Raw genomic sequence first — 16,455 nt, 5'->3', positions numbered from 1 at the left:
ACACTTACACAGTGTTCAATTGGAAAAACAGAAACCATTCTAGATATTTTAAGCAGAAAAGGATTTAAATTATGGAATCAGATACTGTAAAAACTGCTAGCAGGTCTAAAGGAGCAAAAATGCAGGGAAGTTTGTCAAAACAGCATGAAGAAAGATGCTAAGTAGCATGAAAAAAATCCAGGAAAGTAAGGTGTTAGTTTCCAGCTTCATCATGGCAGCTGAGGGACATGGACCCAGGAAATTGCTGCCCCCTGTTCCCTGGTCAGAAACCTCCATGAGGCTCAAACGCCCAGCAGTGGGAGGGGCAGCCTCGCAGGGGGTGCCTGGAGGTGGCTTGCAAGGCCTCAGGTGTGCTGAGGTCCCCACATGCCCCCTGCTCATGGCCTCAGCATCCCTTTGTCTTTCAAATAATGCAGGAGTACCTGTCCTTGGTCCTTGGCAGAATGTAATCCTAGAATCCCGGAGGCAAGAGGCTCTGGGAAATACAGTTCTAGGATTCCCAGGAAGGCAGCGGAGATAAACCGTGGTTGAAGATAAGGAGAGAGATCTCCATAAAATGGCTAGCACTCGCCATTAAAAACCTTCTTTCTTATCAGGAATTCAGCTCTCTTCATTATAATCACTCTTTCTGTGAATCTCCTGACCCCCACCCCTCCCTCCACAGGCTGCTGTTTCTCAGGGCCTGGTCCGCAGGCCAGGTGTGCCTCATCCCAAACCTAGTAAAATGTGCTCTCTGCAGGCGGCCTTTTTAGGACTACCCTTAAGTATGATGACAGCCGAAACTTTCCTTTAATCCAAGCTGTGAAGCTAAGGTTTCTGCAGTTTCCAATGGTTGCAAAGCCCACAGAACTCGCTGAGCAACTGAGCTTGTGTCTGTTCCCTCTCTGCTGGCACTGCCCAGAGTGGCAGCTTGCGAAGTCAGGAGCAGGATGGGGCATCAGAGATGGCCCTGCCTCCTCATTACGCTTCAGCACACTCCAGTGTGTGAGTGCAAGGCAGGAAGTGCTGGCTGCTGTCATTCCCTTTGTCCTGAAGAATGACAAATACTCCACTGTAGGGTCCCAGAGGCTTCCCTGCCATGCCCAACTCATACCCTCAGTATAAATTACAAATTTACAGTTACAGACCCTACCCTCATACCTTAGCAGAGAAAAAAAATTAAGCTGAGCTACAAACTAGATGTTATTAAAAGCCTAAAGATTATGGTTACAAAGAAAAATATAAGTATTACAAATTTTCAGGGGTTAATTATTTTTTATTTGTAAAGACAGGCAGGCTGGATGTGGTGGCTCATGCCTGTAATCCCAGCACTTTGAGAGGCCAAGGTGGGTGGATCACCTGAGGTCAGGAGTTCGAGACCAGCCTGGACAACATGGTGAAACCCTGTCTCTACTAAAAATACCAAAATTAGCCAGGCATAGTGGCACGTGCCTGTAGTCCCAGCTACTCGGGAGGCTGAGTCAGGAGAATCACTTGAACCCAGGAGGCAGAGGTTGCAGTGAGCCGAGACTGAGCCACTGCACTCCAGCCTGGGCGATACAGAGCAAAACTCTGTCTCAAATAAGTAAATAAATAAAGGCAATTAATATGTAAATTTGTAAAACAACAACAACAACAAGGAAATAAAGGCTTGTGATACTATCCAGTGGATTAGATCAAGCAAAACTTTGGATCCGGTTTTTTTTTTTTTTTTTTGAGACGGAGTCTCGCTCTGTTGCCCAGGCTGGAGGGCAGTGGCACGATCTCGGCTCACTGCAAGCTCTGCCTCCCAGGTTCACGCCATTCTCCTGCCTCAGCCTCCCCAGTAGCTGGGACTACAGGCGCCCGCCACCACGCCTGGCTAATTTTTTGTATTTTTTAACAGAGACGGGGTTTCACCATGTGAGCCAGGATAGTCTCGATCTTCTGACCTCATGTGGATCCGTTAATTTTTAAGTCTTAAAAATTCTTTGAACTCAGAACTGTAAATAATGAAGAGATGTCCAAAGCGTTGGCAGGCCTGGCACAGAAATTGCCTGGCTGCTTGAATTTCAAACTCTCGCCTCCCTACATCAGTGAGCATCAAGCTTTGGGAATGATTCCCAACCCCAGGGAGCCCTCGAAGCAGCTGAGGCCCAGGGCTTTCCCAGGAGGTGTTGGTTTCCACTGTTTGTTGTTGTTGTTGTTTTAAGATTCCCAGGTGCTTCTAATGTGCAGCCGGGATTAAAAACCTCTGGTTTAGGGGTTCAATAAGGCAGGCATCTTAACCGTTTTCATATTGATACTCCACTACTTCTACTACTCCCAGAAATAATCTAGTAACTATTTCCAGTCCCACAATGTAATGGTCTTGAACTGATGGCATTTAAAGTTGTTTTCACCTGGCCTGTACCAGCCCCCTTGGCTCCTTTCATAGCCTGGGGTTGTGGCTGACTTTTGTGACTTTCCCTGAGTGAAGCTGTGTGTGCACTGGAGTTGCCGTCTTCTCTCCTGGCTGGCCATTTGGAAATATCTTCCACATACAATACCTGCCTACTTACTTGCTTTTTCTCCCTTTTCCTTGCTCAGAACTTAAGAGTTTTGAAAGTTGATTAAAATAACTATTCTTCAGAACTTGAATCTGGCTGTCAAGAATGTGAGTGAAGTCCCATACAGCGGCTCACACCTGTAGTCCCAGCAGTTTGGGAGGCCAAGGCAGGAGGGTTGCTTGAGCCCAGGAGTTCAAGACCAGCCTGGGCCACGTAGGCACTCCGGTGGGGACATGCCCTCTGCACTAGCTCTGGGAGGCGATTCTGCCTGTTTTCCTGACTGCCCAGCCTCAGAGTGGTTGTGTGTTCTTCTAAGTCCAATTGATCAGCCTTCTTGGTGGTTCTGTGAGTTGCTCTTTCAGTCCATTCCTTTTCTTAAATTGGCCAGAGTCCTTCCGTGTTTGCAAGAAGAATCCCAAACGCTATGACTCTTATTCTAATTAAAATAAAATTCAGACTCCTGTCATGGCCTTGGATAGGTGACCTGGCCCCTGCCCACATCTCTGGCCTTTCTGTCCTTTGTCCTCCCTGCTCCAGCCCCTGGCCTGGCTTTTTTATTAAATTTATTTTTATTTTTAATTTTTTTGAGACAAAGTCTCATTCTTGTCCTCCAGGCTGGAATACAGTGGCGCGATCTTGGCTCACTGCGACCTCTGCCTCCCGTGTTCAAGAGATTCTCCTGCCTCAGCCTCCCGAGTAGCTGGGATTACAGGCACCTGCCACCACACCCGGCTAATTTTTTTGATATTTTTAGTAGAGACGGGGTTTCACCATGTTGGCCAGGCTGGTCTGGAACTCCTGACCTCAGATGATCTGCCTGCCTTGGCCTCCCAAAGTGTTGGGATTACAGGTGTGAGCCATCGCGCACTGCTGGCCTGGCTTTCTTTTATTCTCCGTGCGTGCAGCCTGGGCCATCTCAGCCCCTTCCCAGAGCTCACCTTCTGCCTGCAAGCCCCATCTCCCGGATCTCCAGGCTGTTTCTTCTCATTTGGCATCACTTCAGAGCCCTGTGTGGTTTCTCTTTCTCTCTCTCTCTTTTTTTTTTTTTTTTTTTTTTTTTTTGAGACAGGGTCTCGTTCTGTCACATAGGCAGGAGTGCAGTGGCGCAATCATAGCTCACTGCAGCCTTGAACTCCTGGGCTCAAGTGATCCTCCTACATTAGCTTCCCAAGTAGCTGGGACCATAGGTGCACACTACCACACCCAGTTAATGTTAAAATTTTTTGTAGTGATAGGGTCTTACTATGTTGTCCAGGCTGATATTGAACTCCTGGGCTCAAGCGATCCTTCTGACTCAGCTACCCAAAGTGCTGGGGTTATAGGCACAAGTTACCAGTTGATTTGGGTGAATACCAAGAAGCATGATTGCTGAATTGTATGATAATAGCATGTTTAGTTCTGTAGGAAACTGCTCAACTATCTTTCAAAGTGACTGCACCATTTTGCATTTCCAGCAGCACTGAATGAAATTTCCTGTTGCTCTATATCCTCAGCATTTGGTGTTGTCAGTGTTTCTCACTTAGCTGCATAAACAATCATGTCACCTGCAAACTACAAAAAAAAAAAACCCAAAAAACTATTTTATATAAATACAGAGTTTTGCCATGTTGCCCAGCTAGTTTCAGATCAATATTGGGCTCAAGTGATCTGCCTGCCTCAGCATCCCGAAGTTCTGGGATTACAGGCATAAGCCACCATGCCCAGCCAGTACAACAGTTTTAATTCTTCCTTCCCAATCTGTCTACCTTTACCTTTCTTCTCTTGTCTTCTTGCATTAGCTAGGACTTCTAGTACAATATTGAAAAAGCAGTAGTGAGAAGGGATGTCCTTTCGTTGTTCCTGATCTTAGGGTAGGTTTAATTTCTCACCATTAAGAATGATGTTAGCTGTAGGCTTTTTGTAGATGTTCTTTATCTAGTGGACGAAGTTGCTCCCTATTCCTAGTTTGCTGACAGTTTTTATCATGAATGGGTGCTTGATTTTGTCAAATGGTTTTTTTTTTTTTTGCATTACTGATATGATCTTTTTTTTTTTGTTCTTTATTATTATTATTATTATTTTTTGAGATGGAGTCTTGCTCTGTTGCCCAGGCTGGAGTGCAGTGGCATGATCTCAGCTCACTGCAACCTCTGCCTCCTGTGTTCAAGTGATTCTTCTGCCTCAGCCTCCTGAGTAGCTAGGATTACAGGAGTGCACCACCACACCCGGCTAATTTTTGTATTTTTAGTAGAGACGGGGTTTCGCCATCTTGCCCAGGCTGGTCTTGAACTCCTGACCTCATGATCCACCAGCCTTGGCCTCCCAAAGTACTGGGATTACAGGCCTGAGCCACCGTGCCTGGCCAATTTTTCCTCTTTAGCTTGTTGATATGATGGGTCATATCACATTAACTGATTTTTTTTTTTTTTTTCCTGGACTCTGTGGCATTTGTCGCCTTTTATTTTATTTATTTATTTATTTATTTATTTATTTATTTATTTATTTATTTTTGAGATGGAGTCTTGCTCTGTTGCCCAGGCTGGAGTGCAGTGGCCCAATCTTGGCTCACTGCAACCTCCACCTCCTGGGTTCAAGGGATTCTCCTGCCTCAGCCTCCTGAGTAGCTGGGATTACAGGCACTTGTGCTCATTTATAAAAACACAGAGTTCTGGTCAGGCACAGTGGCTCATGCCTGTAATCACAGGGAAAGGTGAAGCCGGCTGGACTTCTGGGTGGAGTGGGGACTTGGAGAACTTTTCTGTTACAAAAGGATTGTAAAATACACCAATCAGTGCTCTGTAGCTAGCTAGAGGTTTGTAAAACGTACCAATCAGCACTCTGTGAAAACACACCAATCAGTGCTCTGTAGCTAGCTAGAGGTTTGTAAAATGGACCAATCAGTGCTCTGGAAAATGGACCAATCAGCACTCTGGAAAATGGACCAATCAGCACTCTGGAAAATGGACCAATCCGCAGGACATGGGCAGGGACAAATAAGGGAATGAAAGCCGACCACCCCGGACCACCCTCCCCCGCAGCCGCCCCCACCAGCAGCTGCTGGCGCTGCAGTGTCCCTCTGGGTTGCAGAGGCCTTGTTCTTTCGCTGTTTACAAGCTCTTTTCGCTGCTCCCTCTTTGGGTCTGTGCCATATTTAAAAGCTCTAACTCTTGCCGTGCCATCTGTAAGAGCTGTAACGCTCAGCGCAAGGGTCTGTGGCTCCATTCTCCAAGTCAGGGAGACCAGGAACCCACCGGACACGAGCAGTTTGGGAACCCTGGGAGGCCGAGGCAGGTGGATCACCTGAGAGCAGGAGTTCTGAGACCAGCCTGACCAATATGGTGAAACCCCGTCTCTATTGAAAATACAAAAATTAGTGGGGTGTTGTGGTGTGTGCGCCTAATCCCAGCTACTTGGGAGAGACAGGAGAATTGCTTGAACCCAGGAGGCAGAGGTCATAGTGAGCGGAGATTGCGCCATTGCACTCCAGTCTGGGAAACAGGGAGACTACGTCCCCCCAAAAAAAGAGTTCTTAGGACGGTAGAAAGTAACCACCAAGGCTTGGTGGCTCATGCTTGTAATCCTAGCATTATGCGAGGCAGAGGTAGGAGAATCACTTGAGTCCTGGAGCTCAAGACCATTCTGGGCAACATATCAAGAATCCATCTCTACAAAGTATTAAAAAATGAGCTTGACGTGGTGGCTCATGCCAGTAGTACAAGTTGCTCAGGAAGCTGAGGAGGGAGGATCCCTTGAGCCCAGGTGTTGGAGGCTGCAATCAGCTATGATCATGCCACCGCCCTCCAGCCTGGGCGACAGAGTGAGACGCTTTTTTTTTTTGTTAAAAAAAAAAAAGAGAGAAAAAGAGGCCAGGCGAGGTGGCTCACGCCTGTAATCTCGGCACTTTGGGAGGTTAAGGTGGCCGGATCACCTGAGGCCAGGAATTTCAGACCAGTCTGGCCAACATGGCGACTCTCTGTCTCTACTGAAAAATACAAAAAATAGCCAGGCATGGTGGCATGCGCCTGTAATCCCAGCTACTCCGGAGGCTGAGGCAGGAGAATCCATTGAACCCTGTAGACGAAGGTTGCAGTGAGCCAAGATGGCCACTGCACTCCAACCTGGGCAACACACACACACACACACACACACACACAAAAGGAAAAGAAATGTATATTCTAAGTAATAATTGTACTGAATTGTTATGGAAATTTATGTATTTTTTGACTCCTTTTTTGAGACAGGGTCTCACTCTGTTGTTTAAGCAGCAGAGTTGTACAGTTACATAACCATGGCTCACTTGACCTCCTGGGCTCATACAAACCTCTCACCTCCAGCTTCGTGAGTACCTGGGACTACAGGCACGTGGCACCACAGCTAATTTTTTTTTTTTTTGAAGAGACAGGCGTCTTGATATGTTGCCCAGGCTGGTCTTGAACTCCTGGACTCTAGCGCTATTCCTACCTCAGCATCCCAAAGTGCTGGGATTACAGGTGTGAGCCTTTGCGCCCAGCCTTTACTCTTGGTAACAAGTAGATGCTTTACTGAGACTGTTCACATACACCCCTTTGTGAAACAGAGTCCGGTAAATATCGTGCTTATAAATGCTGTACACCTTGTCTCCTACAGATGCACCTGAAGGAAAGAGTGTCATGTGAGGAATTTGAAAAGCATTAATAGTCCCCTAGAGATTCAAATTTATAATCCACAACTTTTATAAAGAACCAGAAAGTTCTATGAATAATACATTTAATTACATCTTCTCCAGAAACACATTTTGTATAGTGTTCACTTATTTCCCTGCCATTAGAAGGTTATTCTTCATCATCTTAACATCAGAGAATGCCATGGAGTTGTAGTGATTTACTGAGGCATATTCTTTAGAACTCATTACATATTTCTGATTTTAATTGGGAGAATCTGCCTTTTCCTAGATTCATAATGCTAGGACACGCAAAAAAGAGGGAGTAGAAAAAGAAGAGTGGAGAGAGTCTGATGACTTATTTTTTACATACTTCGGATGTTCACTTTTTTTAATTTTTAAAATTGTGATAAAATTTATGTAACATAAACGTTATTATTTTAACAATTTTTAGGTGTACAATTCAGTGACTTTAAGTATCTTCACAGTGTTGTGCAACCATCCCCCCATTCATATCCAGAATTTTTTCATAATCTCAGACAGAAACTCTGTACCCATTAAGCAATAACTTCCCACTCCCCATGTACCCACCAGCCCCTGGTAGCCTCTCTTATACTTTCTGCCTATAAATTTGCCTGTTCATTCTATGTGCCTCTTATAAATGACATCACACAATGTTTGTTCTTTTGTGTCTGGCTTTTTTCACTTAGCATAATGTTTTCTACGTTCATCCATGTTGTAACGGGTCAGAATTTTATTCCTTTCGAAAGCTGAATATTCCATTGTATGTATATCTTTCCGTCAGTTGATGGACATTCAGATTGTTTCTACCTTTTGGCTACTGTGAATAATGCTGCTATGAACACTGGTGTACAAATATCTGAGTCCCTGCTTTCAATTCCCGTGGGTATATTACTTAGAAGTGTAATACTTGTCCATGTAAATTCTAAAAAGAAAGAAAGGAAAGATGCATAGCCTTAAATATTACAATTTCAGACCAATTCAGAGCTGGTCTTACAAGGCCATGGAGGTAGAATGAGGGCTGCTGAAAAAGTATTCCAAGTATTCTAAAATATAGCTGCCCTTCTACTGTCTCAAGGTGTCGGAAAGTTTCATTTTGATGACAGCTGGTTGTTTGGAAAGGTCCCAAAATGGGAGCTAATATCTAAGAAATGAACCCTCCCCAGTATCACCAATAAATGGTTGTGAAGTTCTTCATTTTCATAGTTTCAGTGTTTTCCCTTTAATGGATTGATTAGAGTGCCCTCATGTGTCTGCATTATATTATGGAGGTTTTGAAAAAAATACAATAGTGGAATCATCCTAGAATTCTTCTTTATTCAGAAAAATAAATTTTTTTGAAAGGATATACTAGAATCATAGAACTGGGGAGAAAATTTAAATATCTTTTTGAAAAAACAAACATCGCCTGCATGCAATTCTGCATGCATGCCTACACTAGGCACAATGAAAAAATAACTTTTTTATGGCTGGATGCGGTTACTCACGCTCGTAACCTCAGCACTTTGGGAGGCCGAGGCAGTGAATTGCTTGAGGCCAGGAATTTTTTTTTTTTTTTTAAGACGGAATCTCTCTCTGTCACCCAGGCTGGAGTGCAGTGGCACCATGTCGGCTCACTGCAAGCTCTGCCTCCCCGGTTCACGCCATTCTCCTGCCTCAGCCTCCCAAGTAGCTGGTACTATAAGCACCCGCCACCACGCCCAGCTAATTTTTTGTATTTTTAGTAGAGATGGGGTTTCACTGTGTTAGTCAGGATGGTCTCGATTTTCTGACCTGGTGATCCGCCCACCTCGGCCTCTGAAAGTGCTGGGATTACAAGCGTGAGCCACTGCACCCTGCCAAGCTCAGGAATTTGAGACAAGTCGGGCAACACGGCAAAACCCCATTTCTAGAAAAAATTAGCCAGGCGGGTGGTGTGGTCTGTGGTCCCAGTCACATGGGAGGCTGAGGTGGGAGGATTGCTTGAGTCCAGGAAGGGGAGGCTGCAGTGAGCTGAGACTGAGATTATGCCAATGCATTCCAGCCTGGGCAGCAGAGCCAGACCCTGTCTCAAAAGTAAATAAGCACCTAACTAACAATATTTTAAAAGAGTAATCTAAATCACACATACAAAAGAGTTTCTTTTTTTTTTTTTTTTTTTTTTTTTGAGACGGAGTCTTGCTCTGTCCCCCAGGCTGGAGTGCAGTGGCCGGATCTCAGCTCACTGCAAGCTCCGCCTCCCAGGTTCAGGCCATTCTCCTGCCTCAGCCTCCCGAGTAGCTGGGACTACAGGCGCCCGCCACCTCACCCGGCTAGTTTTTTTTTGTATTTTTTAGTAGAGACGGGGTTTCACCGTTTTAGCCAGGATGGTCTCAATCTCCTGACCTCGTGATCCGCCCGTCTCGGCCTCCCAAAGTGCTAGGATTACAGGCTTGAGCCACCACGCCCGGCCACAAAAGAGTTTCTAAGATGTACAGCTACAATGTAAATTAAAAAAACCACACCCCTCCTAGTGAGAAAGAGTATATTATCAGTATCTTAGAAGCCCTGGATGCCCTTCATAAATTGCATCACCCAAGCTTACCCTCAGAGAAAACATTAAACTGAATTTAGTGTTTGTTTCCTCCTGCTTCTCTTTGTAGTTTTACTAGTCATGTTTGTTTCCCTAAACAGTATTTTTAGGTGAGGGGTTCCTATTTTTCCCCGAAATTGAATAAATTGCATCAGTTGAATCCTATGGTATGTATTCTGTGACTTGCTGCTTGTACTTTTAGAAAAAAGAAGGCCGGGCGCAGTGGCTCATGCCCTTAATCCCAGCACTGGGAGGCTGAGGTGAGCGGATCACGAGGTCAGGAGATCGAGACTATCCTGGCCAACATGGTGAAACCCCGTCTCTACTAAAAATACAAAAATTAGCTGGGCATGGTGGTGCGCTCCTGTAGTCCCAGGTACTCTGGAGTCTGAGGCAGGAGAATTGCTTGAACCTGGAAGGCGGATATTGCAATGACCTGAGATAGCGCCACTGTGCTCCAGCCTGGCGACAGAGTGAGACTCCGTCTCAAAAAAATAATAATAAAAAATTAAAAAATTAAAAAAAATTCCATTCATTTACTTTCAAGTCTTTATAGTATTCCATTTTATGACTATACTCTAGGTAGACAGTTGAATTGTTTCTAGTTATTATGAATAAACACGTTATAATATTATTCAAACTGTTGCCTTGTGCTCATTGCCAACAGTTTTTATGAGTTACACATTAAGGCATAGAATAGCTGAGTCTTTTTTTTTTTTTTGTCTTGAGACGGAGTTTCACTCTTGTTGCCCAGGCTGGAGTGCAATAGCGCAATCTGGGTTCATTGCAACCTCCACCTCCCAGATTCAATCAATTCTCCTGCCTCAGCCTCCCAAGTAGCTGGGATTACAGGCATGTACCACCACCCCTGGCTAATTTTGTATTTTTAGTAGAGATGGGGTTTCTCCATGTTGGTCAGGCTGGTCTTGAACTCCCAACCTCAGGTGACCTGCCCACTTCGGCCTCTCAAAGTGCTGGGATTACAGGCGTGAGCCACCGCGCCCGGCCAGAATAGCTGAGTCTTAAGCTGTACACATACTGAATCTTTCTAGGTGATGCCAATCAGTTTTCTAAAGTGAAAGAGAGCAATCTATAAGATTTCCCTTTTCTCCATATCCTTGCGAGCACTTAAGTTGTCAGACTTTCACATTTTGGTTAATCTAATAGAGTAAAATGTTATCTGTGTTTAACTTTGCATTTCTATGACTATTCTTGAAGTCGGGTATCTTCATATGTTTACCTTTATTTAATCTTCTATGAAATGCCCTTTTTTTGTTTGTTTGTTTTGTTTTGAGATGGTGTATAGCTCTGTTGCAAAGGCTGGAGTGCAGTGGCAAGATCTTGGCTCACTGCAACCTCCGCTTCCCGGGTTCAAGCGATTCTCCTGCCTCAGCCTCCAGAGTAGCTGGGATTACAGGCGCCTGCCAACACACCTAGCCAGTTTTTGTATTTTTAGTAGAGAGGGTTTTCCCATGCTGGCCAGGCTGGTCTCAAACTCCTGACCTCAAGCCATCCCCCACCTCGGCCTCCCAAAGTGCTGAGATTACAGGCGTGAGCCACTGCTCCTGGCCCATCCATGTCTTTTGTCATTTTTTCTGTTGAATTATGTATTTTTAAAATAGCAAGGTATAGCATTAGTACAGAAGGGTACATAAAAAATAAATGGGGTTGGGCACGGTGGCTCTTCCCTGTAATCCCAGCACTTTGGGAGGCTGAAGAGGGTGGATAGCTTGAGGTCAGGAGTTTGAGACCAGCCTGCCCAAAATGGCGAAACTCTATCTCTGCAAAAATTACAAAAATTAGCCCGGCATGGTGGCTTGCGCCTGTGTTCCCAGCTACACGGTCCCAGCTACCCAGGAGGCTGAGGTGGGAGGATCGCTGGAGCCGGGAAGTCAAGGCTGCAGTGAGTCATGATTGCATCACTGGACTCCAACCTGGGTGACAGAGCAAGACCATTTCAATAATAATAACATAATTGTACTCTTTTAAAGAGTAATTTTAATTCAGGCCGGGCGTGGTGGCTCATGCCTGTAATCCCAGCACTTTGGGAGGCTGAGGCAGGTGGATCACGAGGTCAGGAGTTCAATACCAGCCTGGCCAAGAGAGTGAAACCCCATCTCTACTAAAAATACAAAAAAATTAGCTGGGCATGGTAGTGGGCGCCTGTAATCCCAGCTACTGGGGAGGCTGAGGCAGAGAATTGCTTGAACCCAGGAGATAGAGGTTGCAGTGAGCCGAGATTGTGCCACTGCACTGCACTCCAGCCTGGCGACAGAGTGCGACTGTCTCAAAAAAAAAAAAAAAAAAAAAGTATTGTAATTCAAACAGCTATGTAACCACCAGCCAGGTTAAAAAAAAAAATTGAACGTGTCAACACTCTAGAAGCATTCCATTTCCCCCTGCCTTATTACAATTCCCTTCAATACTCAGAGGTCATTACTACTCAGACTTTTTGTTAATTATAATTACTTCTCCATTTTCTTTATAATTTTGTCACCTGGGAATTCTCCTGAACAATATATTTTAGTATTGCCTGCTTTTGAATGTTTAGAAAATGAATTCACACAGTAAATAAGTTTTTGTCTTTTGTTTCTTATACTTACCATCATGTTTGTGAGATTCACATTGTTTCATATGACTGTAATTTGTAAATTTGTGTTGCTTTATAGTATCCCATTGTTGATTGTTAGTGTTATTGCTGTCTAGTACAACACAATTCACTCAAGTGTCCTACTGTTGATGGACACTTGGGCTGTTTCCAGCTTTTTGTTATAGCTAAGAACATTCTTGTAATGTCTCTGGATACACTTGAGCAAGATTTTCTCTAGGGTAGGTACTACTTTCCAAAGCTAGGTGTTCTAGTTTACATTCTTACCAGCAGTATATCAGAATTCCCAGTAGCCTACAAACACTTGCTACTGTCAGAGTTCCTAGATTTTTTAAGATGGAGTTTTGCTATTGTTGCCCAGACTGGAGTACAATGGCGTGATCTTGGCTCACTGCAGCCTCCGCCTCCGGGTTCAAGCAATTCTCCTGCCTCAGCCTCCCAAGTAGCTGGGATTACAGGCTTGCGACATGAATGGTTAGTATTTTTTAGTAGAGACAGGGCTTCACCATGTTGGTTAGGCTGGTCTCGAACTCCTGACTTCAAGTGATCCACCTGTCTTGGCCTCCCAAAGTGCTAGGATTACTGGGGTGAGCCAGTGTGCCCAGCCGTATTTTTTTTTTTTTTTTTTTTTTTTTTTGAGATGGAGTCTTACTCTGTGGCCAGGTTGCTGGACTGCAGTGGCACAATCTCCACTCACTGTAACCTGTAACTTCCGCCTTCCCAGTTCAAGCAATTCTCCTGCCTCCGCCTTCCCAGTAGCTGGGATCACAGGCGCTCGTCACCACTCTTGGCTTATTTATTTATTTATTTATTTATTTATTTGAGACGGAGTCTCGCTCTGTAGCCCAGGCTGGAGTGCAGCTGCGCGATCTTGGCCCACTGCAACCTCCGCCTCCCGCCTCACACCATTCTCCTGCCTCAGCCTCTGGAGTAGGTGGGACTACAGGCCCCCGCCACCATGCCTGGCTAATTTTTTTTTTTTTTTGTATTTTTAGTAGAGACAGGGTTTCACCGTGTTAGCCAGGATGGTCTGGATCTCCTGACCTCGTGATCCGCCCGCCTCGGCCTCCCAAAGTGCTGGGATTACAGCCATGAGCCACCGCGCCCGGCCGTTTTTATTTTTATTTGTATTTTTAGTGGAGCCGGAGCCTCATCGTGTTGGCCAGGCTTGTTTCAAACTCCTGACCTCAAGTCGGGAGTCAGGAGGTCAGGTGATCCGCCTGCCTCATCCTTCCAAAATGCTGGGATTACAGGCGTGAGCCACCACCACGCCTGGCCAGAGTTCCTAATTTTTGCCAATCTAGTGGGTGTGGCTTAAAAACCAGTCAATTGAAACTAATCATGGTTTTAATGCATTTCCCTGATTTGTAATGCGCTTGCTCACCTTACATGTTTGTTGCCTCTCTGGATTTTGTCATTTCCAAAGCACCTGTTCAGTAATTTTATCCATTTTTCGATTGGGTTGTCTGTTTACATCCTATATATTCTGGATAATTGCCTTTGTCAATCATATGTGTAACAAATTTCTCCCACTCTGTGGCTTTTTTCTCTCTTATGATGTATTTTTTTTTCCACTTTTCAGTCGTAAGATGATATCACTTTTAAGTTCAGTCATATACTTGGCATTTTGGGTTCATCATGGAGTTTGTTCATCACGGAGTTTTGAAGGTCAGATTATTTTTGTCCTAACCCAGTCAAATCAATTGCTTCTCGTTAGTTTTTTCTATCATATATTCCCACCCATAGGTCCTGAAGATATTCTAGAACGTTATTTCCTACAAGTTCCGGGTTTCCTGCTCGCATTCCGGTCTCTAAGCCGCCGTGTATGTGGCTGGAAGGATCGCTCCATGACCACGTACGCTGGCGGCGCCTCTTCCGGCTTACCTCAGGGGCGGGTATGGCGGACCTGTTCTTTTATCAGAAAGATCTATATTTTGCTAATAAAGGAACGTTTTGTGTCCAATAAGGTTTTCGTCATTACGCGTGAAAACGCCACCTTAAGCTTATTTCGCCTGTGAATATTTAAGGGAAAAAAAAAACACCCCGGCAACCAACTGCCAGGCTACGGAGGCTAAACTGCTCCTCCCCACTGAGGCCAGCACCCACCTTTTGCCGAAGTCGCAACACGCAGGCGCGCCCGGCTCGCACGCCACGAACGGAAGTGCGCCTGCGTCAGGAGACGCCCCGCCCAGCCACTGCCCGACTATAAAGTGTCGAGCTTCTCCTCGCGAGAGACTTCGTGCTCATGCTCGCTGCAGGGGTCGGAGGTCAGGGCGAGCGTCTCGCGGGCCGTAGGAGGAAGATGGCGGTGGAGTCGCGCGTTACCCAGGAGGAAATTAAGAAGGAGCCAGAGAAGCCAATCGACCGCGAGAAGGTGAAGGTCCCCTCCGCTTTGGGGTCCGGGAAGAGATTGGGGGTGGGCCCGGCAGGGTGCAGAGGCGCGGCCTGTGTGCGGGAGGAGACGGTGTTTTTGGTATCCGGACGGCTCGGAGGCCGCAACGCCTCGGGAAGAGAGGTGAGGTCCGGGCTCGCAGCTGGTGTCTTTAACTTCTGCCGTTCCGTTTTTCTGTCGCCCTCAGACATGCCCACTGTTGCTGCGGGTCTTCACCACCAATAACGGCCGCCACCACCGAATGGACGAGTTCTCCCGGGGAAATGTACCGTCCAGCGAGTTGCAGATCTACACTTGGTGAGGAGGGCGGGGGCGGGCTCGGACCCGGGCCGGGAACCTGGAACAACAGTTAATTGCCTTTGCCAGTGTAGAGTTATTCTCCTTGATTTAAATTTCATTCCTCCACTTGGGGTCTTCAGGCTCAACTTTCGGGAAGTTAGAAGTTTTTGTTGTTAGGTGAAAGGAGATTTGCCTTTATTGTAACGCTTTTGTGATTAATGTTGCAACTTTTGGGCGGTTAAGAATGCACAGACCCAAGATTGCTAGCACGGTTATGGCTGCTAGGTACAAAAGTGATAGGTAGATGATTAAGTTGTAGTATCCGCCCTAAAGGGACTCATGGTCAAATAAATTGCACTAGGACAGCATGGTAAGGGAGAGTGATGCTGTCGAGTGGTGTTTGTTATTCTCAAAGAGCATTTCCACGTAATATTAAGCCTTAGGTACCAAAGCACCAAAAGTGAAAAATAAACTACCAAAACCCGAGTTATTATCTAAGGGTTAATGGAAGAGCTTTTGGTGTGTGTTTAGTGAAGATGGTTCCTGAGTGTTCATCTCTCGGGTGTATCTCCCTACAAACTACTGCCGGCTTGTCTTTAGCGCTGCACATAACTCCTTGGATTGACACCATAATGGGTTTTTAATATAAGTAAAAGGTGTGTAACTGAAAAATATATGTATATGCTATATATATGTGTGTGTGTGTGTGTGTATATATATATTTTTTCAGACGGAGTCTTGCCCTCGCCCAGGCTGGAGTGCAGTGGCACCATCTCTGCTCACTGCAGGCTCCGCCTCCCGTGTTCACGCCATTCTCCTGCCTCAGCCTCCCCAATAGGTGGGATTACAGGTGCCCACCACCACGCCTGGCTAATTTTTGTATTTTTAGTAGAGATGAGGTTTCACCATATTGACCAGGCTGGTCTCGAACTCCTGAACTCAGGTTGTCTGCCTGCCTCGGCCTCCCAAAGTGCTGGGATTACAGGTGTGTGAGCTACCGCGCCTGGCTTAAAATAAATTTTTTATTGCGATAAAAAGTTATATAACAAGCCATGCACGGTGGCTCATGCCTGCAATCCCAGCACTTTGGGAAACTGAGGCTGGCGGATCACTTTAGGTCAGGAGTTTGAGACCAGTCTGGTCGGCATAATGAAACCCTGTGTCTACTAAAAATGCAAAAATTAGCCTTGTGTGGTGGCATAGAATTGTAATTGCAGCTACTTGGGAGACTGAGGCAGGAGGATCACTTGAACCTGGGAAGTGGAGGTTGCAGTGAGCTGAGGTCGCGCCACTGTACTCCAGCCTGGGCGACAGAGCGAGATTCCGTCTCAAAATACATATGTGTGTGCATATGTAACAAAATTTGCCATGTTAACCATTTCTTATTTCTTGAGTCTCACTCTGTCGCCCAGGCTGGAGTGCAGTGGCGCCCATCTCGGCTCACTGCAACCTCTGCCTCCCGGGTTCAAGGGATTCTCA

The 16,455-nt window shown here is 45.7% G+C and overlaps 2 protein-coding genes and 1 non-coding gene across 26 annotated transcripts in view; 2 read left to right on the top strand and 1 right to left on the bottom strand.

Annotated features, from left to right (window-relative positions):
* Positions 1–16,455, top strand: part of MRPL57 (mitochondrial ribosomal protein L57) — a 407,990-nt gene that overhangs the window by 352,349 nt on the left and 39,186 nt on the right. The gene's annotated exons all lie outside the window — the stretch shown is intronic.
* SAP18 (Sin3A associated protein 18) overlaps positions 1–16,455 on the top strand; it is a 556,924-nt gene that overhangs the window by 533,947 nt on the left and 6,522 nt on the right. For 22 of the 23 annotated variants that reach the window (XM_050766787.1, XM_050766786.1, XM_050766788.1 and 19 more), the window contains exons 2-3: positions 14,592–14,679; positions 14,885–14,994. In XM_050766787.1, coding sequence (XP_050622744.1) covers positions 14,608–14,679; positions 14,885–14,994 — 182 coding nt within the window. In that variant the 5' untranslated portion in view covers positions 14,592–14,607. Of the gene's footprint in view, positions 1–14,532; positions 14,680–14,884; positions 14,995–16,455 lie in introns of all 23 variants that reach the window. The other variant, XM_050766768.1, reaches the window with a different exon arrangement.
* On the bottom strand, positions 13,879–13,950 carry LOC126940887 (small nucleolar RNA SNORD27). The gene has a single exon (XR_007720960.1). It is a non-coding gene; the product is annotated as a small nucleolar RNA SNORD27 (small nucleolar RNA).

Source organism: Macaca thibetana, chromosome 17 (genome assembly GCF_024542745.1).
Source record: "Macaca thibetana thibetana isolate TM-01 chromosome 17, ASM2454274v1, whole genome shotgun sequence".
NCBI lineage: Eukaryota > Metazoa > Chordata > Mammalia > Primates > Cercopithecidae > Macaca > Macaca thibetana.
This window is presented reverse-complemented; position numbering and strand designations above follow the sequence as displayed.